Source organism: Ruditapes philippinarum, unplaced genomic scaffold (genome assembly GCF_026571515.1).
Source record: "Ruditapes philippinarum isolate M1 unplaced genomic scaffold, ASM2657151v2 ctg7_1_1_1_1, whole genome shotgun sequence".
Lineage (NCBI taxonomy): Eukaryota > Metazoa > Mollusca > Bivalvia > Venerida > Veneridae > Ruditapes > Ruditapes philippinarum.
In genome coordinates, this window is record NW_026856668.1 from 37,616 (window position 1) to 62,500 (window position 24,885).

Consider the following 24,885-nt stretch of genomic DNA (forward strand, 5'->3'; position numbering starts at 1 on the left):
CTTATAAAGTTTATATTGCATATTTAATCTATTAGGATAAACCAAAGAGCATTTTTAAGTTTATGATTTTGGTCATCAATTCTTTGTTCTGATCCTTAAACTCGACTGAGGCCCAAAAGCCTAAAAAATGGCATTCGAATTTCTGACATAGATCAGCTGGGATATATAACTAAATATGTTTACTTTGTAATTTGTTTGAAATTCTGCATTTGGATAAAGAATAATTTCAAACACTTAAAGATCCCGTAACACATTATTTTTATGGTTTTATATACAAATTATGATGCTCAAATTAAGATTTATCGATATTGTATGTTTCAAAAAACATTATTTATAAAGATATTACCGAATTTAATATTTCATGTAAATAAAGGGAGGTAATTAGAATTTAGTTTTCTATAAATTCTAAGTCAATTTTTCCAATAAGAAATGAATGCATATAATTTAATGATTACCTTAAATATGTACAAATATTTGCAATACATATTTTACATATTCTTCCATGTTTGAAAATTGACAAATTTGCATAATTACATACATATATAATTCAATGAAGAGTGGTATGCAATCTCAATTACAAAACATACAGGATCTAACACTTAAATAAGGAAGCAATTCAGTCATACCCGATTCACATTTGTATGGAACTTGCGAGTTTGGTATTGTACATGTGAAGATAAGGTCGTCTCCTTCATTGTCTGTAGCATCTACTGTATATAACGTGTCACCTACTTTATAATTCATAGGGTCTGCAGATATACTTTTTGTTTCGTCTGTTTGAAGAAAAAAGAATGTTATGCTTTCAGTAACTTTATTGTATTCAGCTCTTTCTGATTTTGATTAAGTTGAGTAATTGACGGACGGACGGACTGACTGACTGGTTGATCAGTTGATCAACCAAATAAGTGATTGATTGTACGGTTGGTCGAATCAATTATTCAGTTACGTTAGAAAATTAACATTGGATAGAAAATATACGGTACATAATAGGTATAAACGATCCTGGTAATTCTCGTTTTATTCAAGGACTTAAACAACAAAATTGTTTTGATTTTTTTTCAGGGGGAACTCGTCTATACTATGTAAGGTAATTTCTTTTAATACTCTATAACTACGACTACATTTACTTGATCAATATGTTAAAATATAAAAGATAAAAGTAACATATCAGACATCTGAATTATATACTAGTAATGAAAATGAAACACACTTGTAAAATTTGTAAAGGTAGGAGCTTGATTCAATGTTACGTGTATTGTAAGGACATCTGTATCATTTCCTCCATGACTGTCCGTGCACTCGATTGACACTGAGTAGGTTGTTGTAGCAGACGACAAAACGCCTTCCTCTTGGTTCTTTATCACGTACACTGCATATGTAATTATAACGAGTAAATTATAATTTATTACCAACTTTCGACAATTTTTATGTCATAAAAAAATTTGGATTAATTTTATCTGTTTGGATTCTTTGCATATACTTTGTAATGTAATCTTTCTTAAATCTACCGCCTGCATTACAATCTGAAACTTTTTGAGTTGTGCTTTTATAGGGTCACAAAATCAGTACATTATTTGTCCATTTGCGAACTGCTTTCATTTGTTCAGACATTTTAATCTAATCGGCCTATCGGTATCTGCATATTTACTCAATTTTGTACATGTCCTTGCAAAAAGATAAGTCCTAAGAAACATAGTCATGTATTTTTGTTGTGATGTCTCCGTACCTCCAGATATTGGTGGAATTCTTTCAAGATAAAATGGCAGAACAGAGGCTGCATTGACAATTTCACATGTAAACGGGTCGTTGTCGTTTTCATCTTGCACATCTACCACGAAAACAATACTTTCTGTTGCCAGGTCCTCCGATACATTAACAGTAGCTGGTAAATTAGTTATATTGACAGCCTATTGAAAGATAAATATACATTAACTTTCTTGGTGCATTCTATCATTTTGTGAACAAAATTGTTTTTTTTCGTAAGCGTTTATGCATATAAAATCATCAGCTACATTTATTGTATTGCCAGTAAGTAACTTTATCATCATCATCATCATCATAATCATCATCATCATCGTCATCGTCATCATCATCATCATCATCATCATCATTATTATTATTATTATTATTATTATTATTATTATTATTATTATCATCATTATAACTATTATTATCATTATTATTATTATTATTATTATTACTATTATCATTATTATTATTATTATTATTATTATTATTATTATTATTATTATTATTATAATTATTATTATTACTATTATCATTATTTTTATTATTATTATTATTATAACTATTATTATCATTATTATTATTATTATTATTATTATTATCATTATTATTATTATTATTATTATTATTATTATTGACTTCAACTGTATGGAGATATATTTTTCAATATTTTCACATTTATTCAATTAAAAGATTTTTATATTAAATGATACAAAATTCATACTAATTCAATAATAACAATAATCGAAACAGCAAAACTAATTTGACACTTATAAGAAAAGAAATATTAACCAAAAACTAAAGAAGCGGGAGCGTTCCTTTCAGCATATAGTTATAACATAATAAAAATTCAAATGAAAGGCAGAAGAAACTCTTACGTAATTTATGGCTATAACGGTAACTGTCAGCTGGCATTGCCCATGACTACAAGAACCAGAATTCGAAACTAAAGCTGTAATGGAGTAATTTGCTGAATCAAATATCTCCCCAAATTTGGCTGTTGTTGTCACTTTTCCTAAATAGTGAATAATGAAAGTGTTTGTCAATAATAGTGAAAACAGCTGGCTGTAGGTATACGCGGCGTTTGTTTTATTTATAAGGCCTATTTCACATCAGAATTATTGCTAATTTAGAATAATTTTATCAAAGAGGCCCGGGATCACCGATGCCAGCACATTCTGAATGCCACTTTTATAAGTGTTCTGGGCCATTTCATGGTCTATTGCAAACCATAACAGGGTAAATTAAATGAGGTCTACTTTACTATCTCGTTCGCACGACTTAGTAACTCGTGGCCACGACTCAGTATATCGTGCCCACAACTTAATAATCTCGTGCCCATGACATAGTAACTAGTGGTCACGACATAGTTTCTCGTGCCGACGACTTAATTTTCTTATTCCCACGACTAAACTCGTGCCCACAACATAGTTTCTCATGCCCTCGTTTTAATTATCTCGTTCGCTAGACTTAGTAATTCGTGGCCACGACATAGTATCTCGTGAGCACAATATGAAAAAAAACACACACATGGTCACCTCTGTGCCACCATATGTAAAAGTTTTTCCAAATATAAAAATAGACCGATGTGATCCGGAACCCAACATTTCGTTTTCGGTTTTCGCATGTATTAAAGTTAAATAATCAATCTCGAACCATTAAAGCTTCTTAATGCACTTGTTTTATTCTTGAAAAATTATTATGCTGTTCTAATTTAGTGACAGCAATTTATTATGATTGAGAACAACTTTGCCCATAGTTGATCGTTGTAATGAAGTTTTCAGCAGTTTACCTTTCGAGCAATCGATACGATAAGCTAATTCAAGTTCAATTTGACCATATGATTTGGTTGATTTATATGAAATAAAACAGCTGTACCGGTTACTGGATCTACGGCAAACAAATTGCCATGTTTTGATGTTATATCATATCTTAAATTGCTGAAAGTTCCGCCATTAACGAGTTGTTGAATGTCGAATAACTCGCCACCATTAGGGAACTCTGTATCTGTTACGCAATTACTATCCGAGCATTGTGGAGACTCGCTGCAGTATTCTGGAAAGAAAATTAAAGTATTGCTATTATTATAGAAGATATCTCACTGCAACGTGTGAAATTATCAGATGATATCAGTCAAGATTATTATAAGTTCCACCTGTGCAAAAACCACCTGTTTTCATTCTATGTTAGCTAGGAAGTTATCCTGTTAAATGTGTGTTATCGATTTGCCATGCTTTGAATTTAGTACAGCTAAATAGAACTTTAAGAGTTTCTTATAACAAAGTACAAAACAAAACAAAATAAAACAAAGACGATAAATAAAAAAATAAATAAATGATGACCTGCCAACCGTATAAAATCACTACTGGTGGAAAAGAAGCACTTTCGATTTCAGCAGGTGTTAACCTTTTTTTTATTTCCATGGAACACATAAATTGTTTTCGACCCTTTAAATGCAAGACAGGGGCCAAAATTATTCAGACAAAAACAGTTAAATGGCATTTTTTTTTTTACTTTTCGGAGGTTTCTGACTGGCACCTGTCCCGAGTTGGTTTGAAATAGATTTACCAATTTATAATTGAGGCTCACATTGAATACTAGCTAAATTAAATAAAATCACTCTTTTAATAGTTTCTACATGTGTGTGTGAATGATTGTGATAGATTGATTGATTGCTTGTTTGAATGATTGAGATGGTTTGAATGATTGAGAGATTAGCTGATTGCTTGTTTGAAAGATTGATATATCAATTCATTGCTTTTATTATATATTAATGAATTCCGTCCATTTTGCATGTATTATTTAAACAGTAGAATCATACCTTCGATGTCAATAGTAAGGTCTTCACAAATTTCGTTCCTTCTTTCATGACCACATATCTGGATCTTGTATGTCTTGTTGACAACTTTATCCCACAGAAACGTTGTCATTGTTATATTTGCCATACTATCTAGAATGTGTAAATACCTTGAATTACATTACTTAATTTATGCCAAAATTATATTGAGAAAAAGCACTCAACAACACTTTAATTGTTTATGATGATAATGAAGTTCTTCTTGAAAAGCAGGTTATGTGTTCACTAGTAATAGCCAATTATTACGGTGCCTTTGCCACATGACTTTTTGCGATTGACGTGGGACAATAAACTAATACAAATAACGGTTTCAGCAATATTTTCTTCCATATTTCTGTCAGTATTTTATTGCGTAGCATGGGTATATAGCCCGCTTATTTAAGTAAGAATCACACACATATACGAGGGCTGTTCTCATACGAATGCAACTGGGGCAGTTTAAAGTGCTTAAAAACAGTGCCAAAATAATTATCACAATCCTTCAAAATACTCACTTCCATGTAATATACAAAATCTTTATCTTTAAATCCAATGTTTTAAATGCGTTTTCATTATCTTTTTGAGGTATACTGTTCAGACACTGGAAAATGAACGAACCGAGATTTTTTTTGGCGTTTGATAAGTTCTTCCAACAAGTTGTTTTTGAGCCTCGGAAATAGGAAAAAGTCACGAGGTGCAAGATCTGGAAAATAAGGGGAGTCAGGAAGCTCGACAACCTTTTCCTGTTTCAGATATTCTCGTACAACGGCCGCTTTGTGTGACGAAGCATTGTCATGCAACATCCTGACACCACGGAGACCAGTTGCTGGTAGACGGTTTTTTAAATATAGCTTTTATTTATGAAGGACCTTGCCTATATAAAACTTCGCATTTACAGATTTACCCTTGGTACGGCAATTTAAATAACAGGACCTTGATTGGTAAAGAAAATTACATACATGATATTTTTGACGCTCATGGTGCGTATTGCTATGAAAGGTCTTTGACTTCCTTTGGTTGCCCATATTTTGTTATGTATCTTTCGTTTGGGCGAACCCACGTCTCATCGCCAGTGATAATATTTGCAAAAGAACGATTGTTGTTTTTAGGGAACTGTTTTAACAATTGTTTGGAGATTCTTGCCCAAGCAAGTTTTTGCTCTTTTGTAAGGAGATAGGGTATCCATCTGGCACTTATCCTTCTTATTTTTAAATCACGTCTCAGAATTGTATGAGCGACTCCTACAGAGATACCAACACATTTAGCTATATACCTAGTTATAAATCTTGCATCAGTAGCAATCAAATCCCTTACTTTTTCAACCATTTTTTTGCGAAGTTGCAGGCAGCTTTCGGACGTCGTGCTTGAGGTGCATATTTCACTGAATCCACACCACTTTTAATTTCTTACACCACCGTGTGACAGATGAAAACAAGAGCACCGCTAGGCGGAGCATTATATGCCCGAAAGTGTTTTTTTTTTAATAAGGATGAAGCATTTATAAGACATGGGAATTAGCTGTTCATCCTATAAAATTTTACAGCTGTAGGTTGATTAATACTTAAGTTATTAATAATGACCTTAACCTTTGACCTTTTGACCCCAAAATCAATAGGGGTCTTCTACCTTATATGGACAATCATCCTAAAAAGTTTGAATATTGTTGGCCAATTGGAACTTTAATTATGCTCTAGAAACTGTTTTCAGTATTAAGGTAAAAGTGACATTGACCTTTGACCTTGTGACCCCAAAATCAATAGGGGTCTTCTACCCAATATGGACAATCATCCTACGAAGTTTGAATATTGTGGGCCAAATGGAACTTACGTTATGCCCCGGAAACTGTTTTTGGTTTTAAGGTAATTGTGACCTTGACCTTTGACCTAGTGACCCCAAATTCAATAGGGGTCTTCTGCCCAATATGGACAATCATCCTATGAAGTTTGAATATTGTGGGCCAAATGGAACTTAAGTTATGCTCCAGAAACTGTTTCAGTTTATAGGATATAGTGACCTTGACCCTTGACCTTTTGACCCCAAAATCAATAGGGGTCTTCTACCTAATATAGACAATCATCCTATGAAGTTTGAACACTGTGGGCCAAATGGAACTTAAGTTATGCTCGGAAACTGTTTCTAGTATCAATGTAATAGTGACCTTGACCTTTGACCTTGTGACCCCAAAATCAATAGGGGTCTTCTTCCCAATATGGACAATCATCCTATGAAGTTTGAACACTGTGGGTCAATTGGAACTTAAGTTATGCTCCGGAAACTGTTTTCAGTATCAAGGTAATAGTGACCTTGACCTTTGACCTTGTGACCCCAAAATCAATAGGGGTCTTCTACCCAATATGGACAATCATCCTATGAAGTTTAAACATTGTGGGTCATTTGGAACTTAAGTTATGCTCCGGAAACTGTTTTCAGTATCAAGGTAATAGCGACCTTGACCTTTGACCTTGTGACCCCAAAATCAATAGGGGTCTTCTACCTTATATGGACAATCATCCTATGAAGTTTGATCATTGTTGGTCGAATGGAACTTAAGTTATGCTCCGGAAACTGTTTTCAGTTTTAAGGTCATAGCGACCTTGACCTTTGACCTTTTGACCCCAAAATCAATAGGGGTCTTCTACCTAATATGGACAATCATCCTATGAAGTTTGAACATTGTGGGCCAAATGGAACTTAAGTTATGCTCCGGAAACCAAATTGCTAACGGACGGACGGACGGACGGACGTACGGACGGACGGACGGACGGACAGACAGACAGACAGACAGACGGACGCCAGGGGGTATAACATAATATGCCCTTTCGGGCATATAAAAAGTTCATTGTTAAAAAAACACGACATATTTCATTAAATATGGCTTTCGCCTGTATACAAAGAATACAGCGGTTAGTATTTGGTACATGTATACTTAAGTAGATATTAGCGTTAATCGAGCTATTGTCAAAGCTAGACTGAACTAATTTGCACATTTATTGTATCAATTTCATAACCATCTATGCGATACATGTACATTTTTTAGTGCGTGCAAAACGTGGTTAAAAGCGAAATATTGACCCAGTTGCATTCATATTTGAACACCCCTCGTATATATTATATACATGTATATATTTCTTTTTATGGAAAATACGTATTTCCTTCGTAGAGTGAAACCGCGGAAATATATGCATGTTCAAACCCACGGTTCCACTTTAAGAAAAATAAGAAAAATTAATACTGATGTTCTCTTTAAAACATTAATATTAACATGAATATGTAACTCTCAATAATAAGGAAGATCTGCACTTCGTCCTTTGTTAAATAATAAAGTTTCAAAAATGACTTGGACAGTTATTTGAACATGTTTTGGTTTCTTGCACCTAGAAGATCACAAAAAAGGTGGAATAGGCATCGTATTTATGATATTGGATCTCTAATTTGATCAAATCACTTTGATGATGTAAGATTACATAATCACATAAAACAATTTTAGCCTCAGCTCTTCCACATAGTCGGAAACCCACGGATGATTTCACGTAACATGTAATCACAAACTCCTCGCAGCGGTTACTTCCCCTGATCTGTACAGTAACCACTGCCACCACAAGTAAATTCGGTCGAATATAGCCGGATATATTTTTTTCACTTTTAATTTTAAAATAGAATACTTTATATCATTTTAGTTTTCTTTCGTTAAATAGTTATGCCTAATGTACAAGAAAGTAAAAAAATATACGTATAACAATTATTTTGTAAACATAACGAAAGATATTTTCACTGTGACACCGAATGCTTAGTAAACAATGGTAGAATATAAACAGTTATTGAACGATTGCACAAAAAGATTTGATCCGGCACTTGTTTTAAAGTGATAACAAATTGTGTTTCTTGAACTTATTTTGTCTGGTAATGATGTAATTATAAATCTGCCAGTTTGATATGGGATCCCTGGCGTTCTGAAACTGGCCGCCATGTTTTTGTCACATGATACAACTATCATCACGTGATTTCAGTGGTGGCAGTGGTTAAAGTAGCAAAGCGTGACGTAACCGCTGTGAGGAGTTTGATGTAATCCATGTTAAATGTTCGGCCGTTGGTATCCGACCATGCCCGCTTGAACCGAAAATAACCCAGTATTGCCACAAGTGTAGAGCCAGGCCAGTATATACATCTGTACAGTCGAAACAAGCTTTCCAACTTCAGATAATCATCTTGATATACCCGAAAATGATAACTGGACAAAAAATAGAAATTAAATATGTTAAGGGTTAAATATGACGGGGGACTACTTGTGTCTGTCTGAGCAATTTATAAAGGCAAGAACGAATAACTTAGGTAGAATCATCAAAGATTGTTTCCGCCACTAACTTACTATGCGTGTTGCCATTCGAGTCTCCAAGAAAGTAGGTCGTATTCAAATTAGTCTCTATGTCTGTATATACATATTCGTACTTTAACGAATCATTCTCCTTGTCCGAATAAATTATTTCAAATATAGTATCTAAATGAGACACACTCTGACGATTCAAGTCTATATGAGCTGAAAAAAATATATATATGTAAATGTACAATTATAGTTAAAAAATAAAATATTTAAAATGACATTATAAACATTTTTTGTGCTGTAAAGTTGACTTTTATTAGTCATTGACAAACTATTTACTATTATAATTGTGATTGAGCAATAAAAAATGTTACCGGTACTTCACAGAAATGTACGAGGGTCACGTGGATCACTGTTTATTTTTGCATGGTGAAATATAAAATTGAACACAATTATGACTTTCATGTGTGCACTACCTTTTGACTCTTGGATGGGTGCAATGTCTATTTAATACATACGTGATGAGGTTATTTTTTTTTACAATATAATATAAATTATGATATAAAACGCATTTAAAATTAGTTCTGTAATAGATGATATGCTAAGTCATTCATTTAACTCATGCATATTATGTATATACTCCAGTTGATAATATAGGAACTCGGGCATTGGACCGCAGTTTGCGGCACATATTTTCGATCGCGTAACAGTTGTTTAAAAATATTTCTTCTACATTAAAATATCTTTTAGTATTATCATAGTGTATGGCCTCAAAGAATACCTTTTCAATTGGACACAATCAGTTACTTTAAAAAATAGTCGTCAATTTTTCACCGTAATTTTGACTGATTTGTAAACTATTAGATTACTTATATATTATTTTAAATTGAGATTATTTTATTAGAGACCACCCACTCGGATATATGAAAAGATATCAAAGGTCGGACAGACATTATGCAAAGCCGGCACGGATTCAGATTTATGCGCCGCAATATGCTTGCCTGTTCCCGAGTTCCTTTGGTTAATATGGGGTGAACAAAAAAGGAGCTTTTAATTGGTAAAAAGGGATTTAGATGTCAGTATTCTTTTCAACATTAGTGAGCTTTGAACTTTTTTAACAACTTACTCGGCAGATCTCTGTACACAGGAGCTTCATTTTTGAGTACATGAAAAGTGAAGTTTTGAGTGTCCGATGAGTTATAGGCGTCCTTACACTCTATGCTGATTGTGTATTGTTGAGTACGGTTATGTGTTAAACATCCGGTATTAGTGTCACAATAGTATGGGGTTGGCTCCTGGTATTTGAACCCGCAGTTACGTGTTGAACATTCAAGTTTATAAACTGTGTAAGCTGAAATTAGATTGCTATTCAATAAAATGACATACGTTTCCCTTGGTAATTCACACTTCGTTTATCTCGAAGTGAAATGACTGGTCACTTAGTGTCGAGATATTAAGCGTCAACTGTACTACAAAAGAACCTGTAGTAAATAAACTTATATTATACTAACAACCATGATCCGTTACTCTAAATCCAATCAAGATCATTTATACTAACTCCCGTCACGTTCCATTATACATGTACAAACTACCATGATCTGTTACGCTTACTGTCGCCACGTTCCATAACACTTCATTTCACTTACTCACATGACGATCTATATACCATTCTAACTTCCATGATGTTTTGCAAACTAGTATAATTCTTCACACTCACTGCTATTAGGATCTTTTATACTTCAAATAAACATCAAACATTTTTTTATATCTTTACTTACAATCATACGCATAATTCCCATCGCTCCTTAATTCAAATAGGTTCGTTTCGTTTGGGGTCAAACTTTGTATCGTACAGGTTACATTATCTTCCTTGGGATTATTGTAATCATATGTTGTTAGGTTAAATATAGCTATTTCGTCGTCAGTGTCTTCGTGCAAGGAAGAATTCAGTGAACTGCAAATACGGATCGGCTGCAATAAAAAGAATTTGTATCATAGTTTTGGGACCTTTCTGTTGAAAATGTTTCAGAGTACAATCGTATATATACATGTATATACATGCACAGTGCGTTAACTGCAGGTATTAGTTACCCGCACTCCACAGCGTACCAATTAATTGGCTCATTTCTTTGCTGGGGTTTACTTATTATGATGGCAGAGAAGAAAGGGATAGCGATAGAAATAACATATTCAGATTGATGTTCATTGGTAACTTTTTTTGAATTTTATACTCGCAGGCTAAAATATCCATACAGAAACATGTTTAATTGTTAATGGTTCGACCTTAGATATCCGACGATGTTGAAATACTTGCAGTAAATTACAGCTGCTTAATGTCTTAATGAACGCGTCCAGCTTTTATCTTTGGAAAATGTTTTTTATCACTTTAAGGAGATAGTAAAGATGAAAATTTAAGGGTACTTATAAATACAGTAAAGAACCTGCTCGGACTGTACAGGTAGTGGTAGGTCTACTACTGGTAACAAAAGTTTAATTGTTTCCGGCAAATTAAAGGATGAATAACTTCTTTTGATATATGACCGGAGACGTATTAATCACAAATGAATGTTTACGTTTTAAAATGTATTTATTTGTTTAATCAACAAAATATCTTTTCGATGAAGACATATAAGCGAGAATCGAAATTTTGAATGGCATAATTGGTTCTTTTTCTTTCCTTTTTTTCAGTCGAGCAAGAGCAATTTAATCTTATTTCACTTCTTTCCTTTTTACATTGCAATGCTTAGCATTCTAACTTTATTCTTGTACATGAAAACTAGTTTGCAGTTCATACTGTCCATTGTTGGCCGTTGATTGCTTAATAATCCTACCTACAGTTATGGAGATCATACATACCCAGTTAGTGTAATGGACCCGTATATCAAACGAACATGTCGTTGGTTCGCATGATTCCGAGTTAGACACTTGCACAATTAGCCTGAAATCCTTTGTTGGCCAGGCCGGCCATATACTTATATTGCTTGTAATGTATATCTCACCTGTAATACAATTCAGAAACAATCAGAAAAGAAAATAAAAAAAAATCACTCTACTCTATGTGTGTAGACGTCTTCCGAATACTCAAGCATAACTTGGGCAGTAACTTGTCATACAAATGTTGTCAGATTTGAATTTAAAGTTCGTAATAATTTTGATGTCAAATTTATTTTCAATCGTAATCATTCTGCTTTTGTTGTTGTAATATTTCAGAGCCAATCCATATACTGAAAAAGATTAAAAAAGAACTAAGTATGACTTAGTTTTGCTATTTTTCTCCGATTACCAATTAAGAGGAAAAGAGGAAGTTAAATGACAACAATTGAATGTACTGAAATCTTGAAAAGCTGTAGCATTTCTGGATCGTTTCCGGCTTCTTCTTTCGGCATTTTCAACAAACCTGTAGTGACATTTATCTCTGCCTCCGGCAACTTGTTATCGTTATCAACCAATGACCAAGTAAGATTATGCCAGACTGCACTAAAATCAGAGGCAAAGTGACCAGTGGGTGGACCATAGTTCATGACGAAGATAGTATTGCTGTCCCCGCCGTGTCCGTTAGTGAAAGTTCCATATGTGTCATGCAGATCTAGTTCACTTTGATTTTCACAATTAGGCTTTTCAAAACATGCCCCTATAATTTAAACAATTCTAAAACTAAACGTAAAACATATACAGAGGGCAAGCTGTAAGAAAGCACAAAATCATCAATATCGCTTACATAAATTTTGAAGACGTTATTGAACACGCAACTTAACGATGTTGCAAGTATTCAGATTAACATTCTATGGCTCTTTTGGTGGTTCTTTTGCAACTATTTTTAAGCTTTCTTCCAGTCGTAGTACAGACAGTAATTTTAACCCATAAATCACTAAATACCGAAAATGAAAGCATGGAATTCAGTGAAAAAAATGTTCTGCTGTATTTTCTGTCGAATAATGTGCAAGGAATACGGTAAAATTCAATGTCTTGCTGAAATCCAATGTCCTGCCGGATGTCTTGCAGCAGTGGATTCAGTAAAATTTCAATGCCCTACCGAATGATACTGAAATATATCCCCGTCAAATTTCAATGCCCTACCGAATGATACTGAAATATATCCCCGTCAAATTTCAATGCCCTACCGAATGATACTGTAATATATCCTGCCAGCAAGAGATCCGTCAAATTTCAATGTCCTGCTGAATGTCTAACTGGCACACTTTTCATAGGTGGTACACGGAAAAGGTGATAGTTACGCACTCAATAATTGAATATAATACAATATAATATATAATTGTAATATTTAGGAAATAACAAACTCCATATGTTCAATATTTTCGTTCGCTTTCGGCATCTGCTCACCAGAAGAAAATGGAAAACCAAAAGCGCAAACACTTTCCGCGCCCAAAGATGCTTTCGTAATATCTGTACAGAACTAAAGAAATGAGTACCTGCCTATCAGCTTTATCTTGTACTGTTTATTGTTCATCTTCATCAATGAATTATATTAGGAACTTTTTGTTCCGTGGTGACAGAATGAGGGCGTCATTTTATACCGCCTCCGTGGTCGAGGGGTTAGAGTCGATAACTTCTAATCCAGTTACCTCTCTGGCGTAGGTTCGATCCCCGGGAGATGCTTTGGTAGTTTAGCGCGGAAGAAGGTAGTCTAGTACTGGTGTAACTCTCCAAGAGCGATGGTTAGGAAACTACCCGCCTAAATGACTGAAATACTGTTGGGAAAAGGCGTAAAATGAATCAAACAAACAAACAATCCTTAAAACGCCGGTTCCATGAACAAACTGTAATGGTTTAAACGCATCCTTTAAATCGACGTAATTTTCAATTGACGGACACCCAAGCTGAGCTGATACTGTTCAGTGTGTTCACCCTCTGTTAAGACATAACGCCAGCCATATTGAAAGCGACATTTAATCTACATGTCTTAGCGAATTCGAAATTAATAAAACTGACAGTTCTAATACATCTTTTAATCTTACTCTTTCTTTGAAATATGTTTTCAAAATTAAATTAAACTTACATAATTTAATTGTGAGGGTTTTACAACCTCCTCTCTTCCTCCTATCAGATACACACACAGTCATGGTATATGTATAGGAATATTCTTTTGTCAGGTCTTTGTTCACTTTAATTTCAATTATGTCCGGATCCGTTGCTGAATATATACAAAACGTGTTTTGTTTAATTCTAATAACGGACAGAAGCATCGTGCTTAAAGTGCATGCCGCACCTATTAACGGGGAAAACATTGCTCCCATTAATTTTGTGATTTGTTAAATCTCATTCCGATGAAAGCTCCTAGAAACTTTAATAGGAATAATTAGTAACTTCAAATGAACCGCGTCACGACAAAACCAACATAGTGCGTTTGCGACCAGCATGGATCCAGACCAGCCTGCACATCCGCGTAGTCTGATCAGGATCCATGCTGTGCGCTATCAGTTTCTCTACTTGTAAAAGGGTTGGTAAGCGAACAGCATGGATCCTGATCAGACCATGCATTATGTTGGTTTCGTCATGCCGCGGCTGAAATTATTTTGTATATTAAACTAGTACAATACTTGAACACCGATTCAATTTCTAGCAACAAGGCCGAGTGTCTTACTTGCCAGACTAGTTATCTAAAGAAAATTTGGCCCCGTGGTTTCAAACACCGTTCAGAGGCAATCATTTGTTTCTTTTAGCAGGAAACTTTCCACTCATTGCTTAGTACTGGTTTATTCCAGTAACGGATTCTAGAGTGTGTTTACAAGCTTTCAGCTTCCTGTAAAATCGAACTAAAATGGATTTTGTATAAAGTTATTTATGCAGTGCTTATATGTATGACAGTCATATGTACATGTTTATGTAATAGCATATAACAAAAATGCTAAGGGAGCTCAAAATAGGTTTTAGAAAAAAAAATGAATACAGTCAGACCTGTATTAAAGGCAATCTCTGAATACACATAGCCTTGTGAATAGAGACTTTTTTCAACAACCGGTAATTGATTTAGAAGAACAAAGTACCACTCAAATAAAGACATACTGTCCAAAAAGGCCTTTAAGGTCTATCGTTTAGATGGCATTGTCTCAAAGACTTGACTATACAAGTATCACTCTTAGTTCCGACGAAAGTATAAAATATCTGAAAATTCAAGAAATGAGAAATACGATGAAACTAATTCACACCTCAAGGGTCAACACAAGTAATTATAAATTAACTTTCACATCTACGTATTACATTGTTGATGTTGAGATCATAAACTTGTATTGACACGTGATCACGATCTCAGTGAAGCATAAACGCTATAAAGACGGTATAAAGGGAAACGACATCATCGCCGTGCAAATAACGCAAGCAAACGTAACGCCAAATTCTGCAAATATGTAGCTGAAACTAGCATCACCATGATGGTGATATATATAAGATTAATACATGCATGTATTATTTCATAGTTAATCATTGTTCGTGAAGTTGGCAGCCTAGCAGCCTTGCAGTCTGAAGTTGGCAGTCTAGCAGCCTGGCAGCCTAGCCTAGTTTAAAATATTGAACTTTTTTTCTTCATTCTGACGCTTCGAAATTTGTGAAGTTAGCAGTCTACCACCCTAACAGCCTAAAGAAAACTAAGGATAGTACAATCAAGAAAACCGTCGGAAATGAATCGGTAGCACATACTTAGACCATTCCACGTCTTATTTCAATATCGGGATCTTTGTTTTTTAAAATATTGATCTTTATTATTTTTTTTCATTTTGACGCTTCGAAATTTGTGAAGTTAGCAGCTTGGCAGCCTAGCAACCTAACAGTCTGGCAGCCTATCAGCCTAGCAGTCTGAAGTTGGCAGCCTAAAGAAAACGTAGGCTAGAACAAACATGAAAACTGTTGGAAACCTTACTCAAGGAAACAACGACTTGCCCCTGTCAGGGTTTGAACCCGCGCGGCTAGCGATCATACGATTAATAGTCCGAAGCGTTAACCACTCGGCCATGCCGCCACTTTTAAAAGAAATATGCAAACAAATGTACCAACTATAATCATGAAATTACGATATAGATATTACCCCGAAGGACGTCTGTTTTCGGTTGGACTTCTGATAAATTTTAAATGGAAGAACTGAATATATGTACAAGTTTTAACATTTCCAATAATGTTTGGAATCGCCGTTCAGGGTTAGCATATATAGAAATGATTTTTAATTTCTTGCCTAATACCCTTTTCATCCGCATTCAAATATAGTCTGGATGCAGTAAAAATTATATTTGGCAATTTCACTGTGTTTATGAAATCATCAGTGTAAGGCAATTGTAATATATTGACTCCCCTATTGGCACAGATATATCTTTATTTAGCTCCATGCTATTGGTCAGCAAGCTGTTAAGCCCCGTCTATATTTACCTGGGATCACCTCTCTGTAGTATCATTAATAAAAAGATTTAAAAACCGAACAACTACGTTGTTAAATCTCTCTACTCGTATTGCCTAGTAACTATCATATAGCAAATATTACAGTTTTGCATAACAACAATTATATCATCTCACCATCATCATCCTTAAAATATTAATAATTTAAATCGTCAACATAAATTCAGTCCTCGTCATTATAATACAAATCTTATGTAAATAAGAAATGAATCACATGTTGTTTTTTCAGAGATTGGAAAAGTTACATATTTTTAAAGATGCCAAATATATCAAATAACGATATTCACTATTCCTGAACTATGATCATTATAAAAAGGTAAAGAGTTAGAAAAAAGTCTGTCTCATCACAAGGAGAAAATAACCTTGCATTGTAAATTTCACCATTAAACCGCTTTCTAAATGCACCGTTTTAGCCCGCCAAACACAATATCTTTAAAACGGATCATGATAAGAAGACGCTCATTTGAAAACGACATATTTCTCATGGATTATAGACGCTTAAAAATGTCAGTGTATTTGATACGCAATCTTACATAATCGGTACCGCGATTGCGACCATGACAAATGCTTAGACGCGTCGTGTTGGTGTGTTTGTATTTAAATAAAAATCAAGAAAAGCATTGATGCAAAACATCAAATGGCGTCGAAGCAAGAAATGCAGCATTGAAGAAGAGCTAGTAGACATCTGATGACCACATACGAGTATTCGTATAAACTTTCAATGGTTAATATCAGACGATAGACATTGTTCATTATGAACCTTGGTAAAGAATATTAAATGTTGTTTTCCACAGGAACTTGAAATTATATCAATATCAACGATAAAATACACAAGTTTATTATATCCAAGTTTATTATATCCAAAATATGGAGGGGATCAATCTACTATTTTAATCAATTACTTCAAAATTTTCGTCTGACACATCCGTGTGTTTACATGTCTATAATTAAAACCCATAATGACTCATGTTAAAATTGCAGACGAAAGTTCCTGTTGTTAAAATGACACAATATTCGGAAAATCAACATTTCGCTCAAAAAAAGAAAAGACAATTTCAAAATGATATAACAATTCGTAAAAATAACACACTTAATTTTTTTTTATAGATTTATAAAGGGTGCAATTAATTGTTTGAATATGTTTGCAATTCATTTCCTGCAAAATTCTCCAGTTCGTTATTCATTGAATATGTTTGCATTACGAAATTATCCAGTTCGCTATTCATTGTACCTTTCATTTTTGATAATCAAACACGCTCATACCAATCGGAATGATCGGCTATTATGACTGACGAAAAGGCCCGAGAAGTTGCACTTGCCCTTTCACAAAATCTGATTTCATTCCATAAGGGGCGTCACGCTTCGGCGCGGACGCCAATAAATAAATAAATAAATAAATAAATAAAAGAAAACTAACAATGATAATAATAATAATTGTCCGCATTATTACTTGTTATTCATCTTACTAATGATGCGGTTTTTTGTTGTTGTTTTTTTTCAAGATTACATTCTCTTGTATTATATTGTTGAATCTTAAAATACATCAAAGAAAATAGTAAAATGACTATCAATATGATCAATAACCTGTTCTAACAAAGTAAAATGAAATAAAAGTAAAAATATATAAATTTAAGATATTAAGCTGATATTCTCAACATTCCGGTACGATAGCCTGACCAGGGGCGTAGCTAGCGTAACGCACTTATGTGCGTAATATTTGTGGAGCAAAATGAAATGTAGTGAGATTATCAGCAAAACAATTGTAGAGGCATACACGCCGCTTCATTATTTGGCTTTATCGTCTACGAGACCATGGATGCGGCAATCATCGAGCAATGGGTTCAGATAATCTTTATGTTCATTCATATGTTCGTTTAAACAAATTCGTTGTATATCTCTTCCCGTTTCAACACATTTATAGACCTAAAGTAAATATGCCTCGAACATCGTCAACTTTCTTATAAATATATACATACAAAATATTTTGACGTCGCTTAATCTCCATTTTAACCACATTTTATCCGCCGAGAAAATGTTGTTAGACTAAGACTACGAATGAGACTTTTGGTGCGTCAATGAGAAGAAAACAAACGGAAACTTTTATACGCGGATGTGGACGCTGGACGACACGGTGCGAGTCTTCACTTTTGCCGGCTTCGTCCACTCTAGAATCTGTGCTGCGATATATATACAAATAGAGCTTAATCAAGATGTAAACAGGTGTCTGCCATTGCTTCAAGCAATGCAAGTTTCTAGCGAGAGCGCTGACCGTTCGTAAAGCAACACGAAAATCTTTCTTGCGCTCATCAATGACCACTGGTCGGCCCTTATTATGTACCATTGATGCATTTCCGACTGTTTTCATGTTTGTATAATTCAAAGTTTTCTTAAGGTTGTTGCTAACTTCACAAATTTCGAAGCGTCAGGATAAAAAAGTTCAATATTTTAAAAAGGAAAGAAAAAAAAACTTTCAAATCTCAATATCTTTATAAATAAAATGAAATCATGATATTAAAATAAGGCGTGGAATGGTCTAAGTATGTGCTACCGATTCATTTCCGACGGTTTCCATGTTTGTACTATCCTTACTTTTCTTTAGGCTGCTGGGCTACTAACTTCACAAATTTCGAAGCGTCAGAATGAAAAAAAATATGTTAACATAAAGTTCAACATCTTAGAAATAAAGATCACGATATTGAAAAAAGGCGTGGAATTATCTAAGGAATTGCTACTTATGTATTTCCAACCGTTTTCATGTTTGTGCTATTCTTAGTTTTCTTTAGGCATGCTAGGCTACCAGGCTGCTAGACTAATAATATCTTTAATATTTTGCGGTTCGGATAGGAATCTCCGTCCCGAGGTGACCCGCCCATTGGGCGGTAACGAGGCTTGCATGTTCTACCATATTCCGTTACATTTTAATTTCTTTATCTTTAATTTCAATGGAAATTTATATCATTACAACCGTAACTACTTTATTACAACAGCGTATGAATAACAACTTCATTCATAATGGTAAAATGATGTCATCCTAAGCGTGCTGTTGTACAGCACGCGACTCATCTGGCACCCCCCATGCCAGATGAAATTTCCGGCATGGGTAAAACACACGGAAACGCCAGTCTGATATGCAAGAATGCCAACTTCAGGCTGCTAGGCTGTTTATTTCACAAATAACGAATCTTCAAAATGAAAAAAAATCAATATTTAAAAAAAATAAAGATCGCAATATTGAAATAGGACATGAAATGGTCTTAGTATGTGCTACCGATTCATTTCCGACGGTTTTCATGTTTATACTATCCTTAATTTTTGTATTTGTTGTTTGTTTTTATAACATTTAATACCATACTACATTTATGTATTTAAATTTGGTATAACTTTGTACAATTCCGATGTTTTAAGTTATGCGTCACGGAAAAAAGGTATTACAGTTCTTTTTCTTATCTCTTTTAAACAATATGAAAAGTCAAGTTATACTTGTATCCAACGAAAAGAGATCCTTAGTTCCAATTTCATAAGACGATTCCGGAACAATGCTTGAATTGTAACTTGCGTGATCATCGTCATTAGCATTATCTTTTAAATTGGTCACAACGATCGTGTTGATGACGTAACCAACACCCATGTTATCGTGCGTCACGTTAATAGAATTTCCATCTGTAATTAAAAGAAGAAGAAGAAGAATACGACATTTTTCAGAAAAAATGCTGTGTAGTGATTACATGGGGTATATCTAACTTTGAAATAATTGCTGTATATTTTCACTCGTACTTATAATCTTGTCTAACAAATTTAAATTCTTATTGAAATGTGTCCGGGTTACATATTCACTCACTGGAAACAAACAAATAAACTCTCTTTTTTTAAATATATAAACAATAGTATTAAAAAGATACAGGTCATGCCGCAATACCGTTGAAACTAAGTGAAACTAAACAACCCCATAAGCTTTGTGCTCCTGTAAACATTGATCATTTTCAATTGAAAATGAAATATGTTCCACGTGTTCGTTGAATTCAAACATTTACTTTCCAACAATAAAATGCTTCTGAAATATAAAAGTAAATTTATCTTTTGGATTCCCGAGTTAAATAAGTTAATGCATTTTGACATTAATTTCAATGACACTATATGTGAGTATATCAAGATTTATAAGAACACAAAGAACACTTAATGTCCAAAAGACAATAAATATATTATAAATCCAATAGTCTGACAATTTAATAAACGGAAAAATATTATTGCTGGAACACCATTTTTCATGGAGCGCTTATCCAATGTCTTAGGATAAAAAATCATCGAGACTCAATCCTGAGAAATAAAAAAACAAAAATACGTTCAGCTGCTTTACCGACTGAGCTTTCTAATCATGGAAACATGTCGTATACATACAAGTATGCGTCATGTGGAACTTTTGCTCATGGAGCTTAAAATACTAAAGTTGCAAGAAGTTATTAGTGTGTTTTAGGGGCGAAAGGCAAAATATCAAAACACGAGTTTACGACAAACGAGTTGTTTCGTGTTTTGTGTGATAGCTCTTTTCCCTGACATATTAATCGTGTTGTGTTTTCTCATTCTACTAATCAACGTGACTGTACTATCGAGTTAGAAACACTTGTCACGTGTGTAGTACTTCAAGATGTCACACGTGCATCGCTTCATCTTTTCACATGTACAGTACTTAATGTTGTCACGTGCGCATCAGTGCTTCACGTTTACACGTGACAGCAATACTTTACGTTGTCAAGTGTGTTATACTTCACGTTGTGACATGAAAAGTACTCTAAAGTTTCACTGGTGTAGGTTTGCAACATTTTGCTAGTTCAATCGGGAAGATTTTATTTGATGTCTACATACTAGGTAGTAATGTAATTTAAGAATAAATTATAACAACAATCAAAATAACAAACTTTAATATCTCTTACTCGAAAATTCAAATGTTGGCGGATTTGCTTCTGAAACCGTTACAACAAATGTATTTGAGACCGACCCGGGATATGCATTATTTTTGCAGGTGACATTTACAATATATTCGGCCGGACCAGTCAAACAACCAGCGGTGATGCAATTACTACAATATTCGTCACTACACGTTTTCTTCTGGATGACCGTCCCTGAAACGATAATAAATGATAAACTTAAAAGCAATGTAAAACATAATTGATACATAGTATTAAACAATAAGGTATAATGGACAATATCAGTCTAAAATATTTATTTATTTACTTATTTATTTATTTATATCTGGCTATAAGTTAATGCACTATAATTTCTGATAGCATTTATCTCTGTAAATCATTCAATTTTGAAGTTACATATTACTTTATGCAGTTAAAGTTTACTTACATTAGACATATATAATTATACAATATGTACTATTACTATGATCATTTCCATAAACGATACACTTATATATATCAGACTTGTACTGTTGTAGTTGCTGTAAAGCAAACTCTTGGAATATTCATACCATTCATTATAAAATGGTCCGACGGATTTGATGTAATCTCACAGTCATTGCAGGCCACTGTGCATTCGGCTGTTACGGTGGTCAAATCATAAAGGGCGTTGTGATTTTCATGAATTGTTATATTCATTGGTGTGAATGTTACACTGTTAGCATCTACAAATAAACAAGACATACAAGTTGTTATAATAACACACTATATCATCTTTAGGTAATTGTAATACGTTGTGTTGTCTAGTATTTCTGTTCTTTAAATAGAAACTCCAAGCATACAAACTTTGCATGTTCGGTAATAGATATCAAATATCTAAAATAATTTAGTCGTACCCGTATCAATTACATGTCGCATGATTTTATTGGTTAAGCGGTCGAAAAATGCTTTGATTTCAATTCTGATTAGTATTGAGTAACGTGGAATGTTTATAGCCTGTTTAATGAACTTTGAATTATTGAGTTGACGTAATTGTAAAGAAGTGCATTGTATCAATACACTCGTATGTTTAAAACACTTGTTTCCTTCGTTATATTTCATTAATGAAAGGCACATATTAGTTTAATAAAGAAAGAAGCGTTAAGGCTCGCAGTAAAACAATTGAGCCGCGTCATGACAAAACCAACATAATGCGTTTGCGACCAGCATGGATCCAGACCAGCCTGCGCATCCGCGCAGTCTGATCAGGATCCATGCTGTTCGCTATCAGTTTCTCTACTTGTAATAGAGTTGGTAAGCGAACAGCATGGATCCTGATCAGACTGCGCGTATACACAGGCTGGTCTGGATCCATGCTGGTCGCAAACGCAATATGTTGGTTTTGTCATGACGCGGCTCAATTACATTTATCTAGCCGTATATCATGTCCTCACTCGTTACCAACTCATAAACAAATGTCATGTTTCAAATTTATTGAAAAAAGTGAAGACCCATAAAGGTATCTGACAAATAATATACAAAATGTATAAAAATTTAGATGATTAAGAAAATGACGTAATAAAATAACAAATGAAACTATCATCTAGAGTGACGGAGAAAAATTATAATGATACTGGAAAATTATCATGATTTACTTTGCGACTTAAAATTTGATAACTTTTAGAAAGTTAATCTTTTGTCACAATTCATTAGTATAGAAAATTTAATAGCAGAAGGGTTGTTGAAAAAAGTAAGTGTCTAAATATTTCTTTGTTCAGTACAGTTGAAGACATAATGAAATTCATCACCCAACATATTGTTATTACAAAATTACATTCTTTCTATTTTCATTTGTATAATCTTCCTTTTTCTATAAGTAAGATATGTTTCATAAATTCTTATTTACACTACGAAATATTAAGATAAAAGAGCTACAGTGTTAAAAATTTCCCCAAAACAAGACTATTGTTTATTCAGTCTATAATTTAAACATTTGCTGAAATTGCCTATCGTACTTTTTTAATTTAATTTTCTATACAGTAAACTAAACATTAGGCTTAAAATTTACACTGTGCGGCAGCCACTAGTGGGCAAACGCTTTTTTACAATCTAAAAAGCGCTTCCAAAAATTATTTTGACCCAAAACCGAAAGCATCGGGGTCTGCCCTACGTTATCTTACTTATCGTTTTTGATGTATTGTTTACACAAAATGATTGAAATTGAAAGCCTCATTGAACTGGAAAAATATGGTTCAGACATATAATTAATATAAGAAAATATAATAGAGTAAAATTCATTTTAAGAACTGAAGATGGCTGTGTCCTTTTATAATGCATGTACTGCATTTTGTACTGCATGTTTGTAACTCATTTTTTATTGGATAAAGTTAATAAAATCAATATACACGATTGCTGTAAATTCATTTAATATTCTTCTTTTTCACCTCAAATAAAGGAATTGTGCTGTTATATAAGTATCGTAACACAAGGCTATCTGATTTGTACGAGGGTGCGTAAAAACACGTTCCCTCTTGTCACAATATGATCCCCTCCCCCCCCCCCCCAAAAAAAAAGTAACCAATGAACGGGCATCCTAATATGACATTTATGTCCTCACATTATGTAAACCCCAAAACCCCAGAAAAATGAGCCGGTCAATGAGCAAGTTATGGAGTACGGGTAACTAATACCTGCACTTCAGTTTACTCACTGTGCATGTATAAGAATACGATTTAACTCTGACACATTTTCAACAGAAAGGTCTCCAGTCTATGATCCAAATTCGTTTTAAAGCTTTTGTCGAGAATAAAAGTTTGTTTGTAATTAATGAAGCTGTTTATTAATTTGAAAAATAATATTTATATATAGCTTTAGACAATGCAAGTATTACTATTATTGCTCTGTAGATGAATAAAACAAATTGTAGAACAAGTATTATAAGTAAAAGAAGTGCATCGAAACACGAGGCTATCTGATTTGTGGGAGGGGGGCTTCGCTTATAGGCAAACATTAAAACACGTTTCGTGTTGTTCCAACAGGAAACCCCAATGAAACCTCAGAAAAAAGTAACCAATGAACTAGCATCTGAATATGATATTTCTATCGCAATCCCTTTTTCTGTCGTCAAATAAGTAAACCCCAGGAAAAAAGCCAATCAATGGCATGCACTGGATGGCGGGTAACTAATACCCGCACTCCAGTTAACGCACGGTGCATGTATATGTATACGATTTAACTTTGACACATTTTCAACAGAAAGGTCCCCAGACTATGATACAACTAATGTTTGGATAACTTTAAAAAAACAACATTTTTTGCTTGCGATGTGTGAAGTTGGGCTTGGCGGCCCATCGACATAGCGGTGTGAAGTTGGCGGCCTAGCGGCGTGAAGTTGGTGGCCTAACGGCCTAGCGGTGTGAAGTTGGCGACCTAACGGCCTAGCGGCGTGAAGGTGGATGCCTAGATGATCAGTGGCCTAAACTAATTTTGCCAAAGTAATCAAAACGACTCTTGATTAAGTTTTTAAAGACATATGTTGTCAATTAACAGATATATAAAAAGCAAAAAATCACATTAAGAAAGTTTTTTAATTTATCTTATTTTATTTATTTATTAGTTAGCGACCTAATGTCTAAAATTTAAAAGTTGTTTAAATGTTATTTAAACAAAATTAATGTCACTTTATGAAGTTTTTAATACAATAC

The 24,885-nt window shown here is 33.9% G+C and overlaps 1 protein-coding gene across 1 annotated transcript in view; it reads right to left on the reverse strand.

Annotated features, from left to right (window-relative positions):
• The window catches only part of LOC132747251 (uncharacterized), a 38,612-nt gene that overhangs the window by 9,525 nt on the left and 4,202 nt on the right, over nucleotides 1-24,885 (reverse strand). The window contains exons 2-16 of the mRNA XM_060736577.1: nucleotides 21,775-21,927; nucleotides 21,230-21,418; nucleotides 19,782-19,961; nucleotides 13,918-14,052; nucleotides 12,298-12,531; nucleotides 11,757-11,899; nucleotides 10,679-10,871; nucleotides 10,027-10,251; nucleotides 8,949-9,116; nucleotides 4,568-4,696; nucleotides 3,625-3,801; nucleotides 2,625-2,761; nucleotides 1,727-1,907; nucleotides 1,211-1,369; nucleotides 627-773 (exon numbers count right to left, since the gene is read on the reverse strand). Of these exons, the coding sequence (XP_060592560.1) occupies nucleotides 627-773; nucleotides 1,211-1,369; nucleotides 1,727-1,907; nucleotides 2,625-2,761; nucleotides 3,625-3,801; nucleotides 4,568-4,696; nucleotides 8,949-9,116; nucleotides 10,027-10,251; nucleotides 10,679-10,871; nucleotides 11,757-11,899; nucleotides 12,298-12,531; nucleotides 13,918-14,052; nucleotides 19,782-19,961; nucleotides 21,230-21,418; nucleotides 21,775-21,927 (2,550 nt within the window). The remainder of the gene's footprint in view (nucleotides 1-626; nucleotides 774-1,210; nucleotides 1,370-1,726; nucleotides 1,908-2,624; nucleotides 2,762-3,624; nucleotides 3,802-4,567; nucleotides 4,697-8,948; nucleotides 9,117-10,026; nucleotides 10,252-10,678; nucleotides 10,872-11,756; nucleotides 11,900-12,297; nucleotides 12,532-13,917; nucleotides 14,053-19,781; nucleotides 19,962-21,229; nucleotides 21,419-21,774; nucleotides 21,928-24,885) is intronic.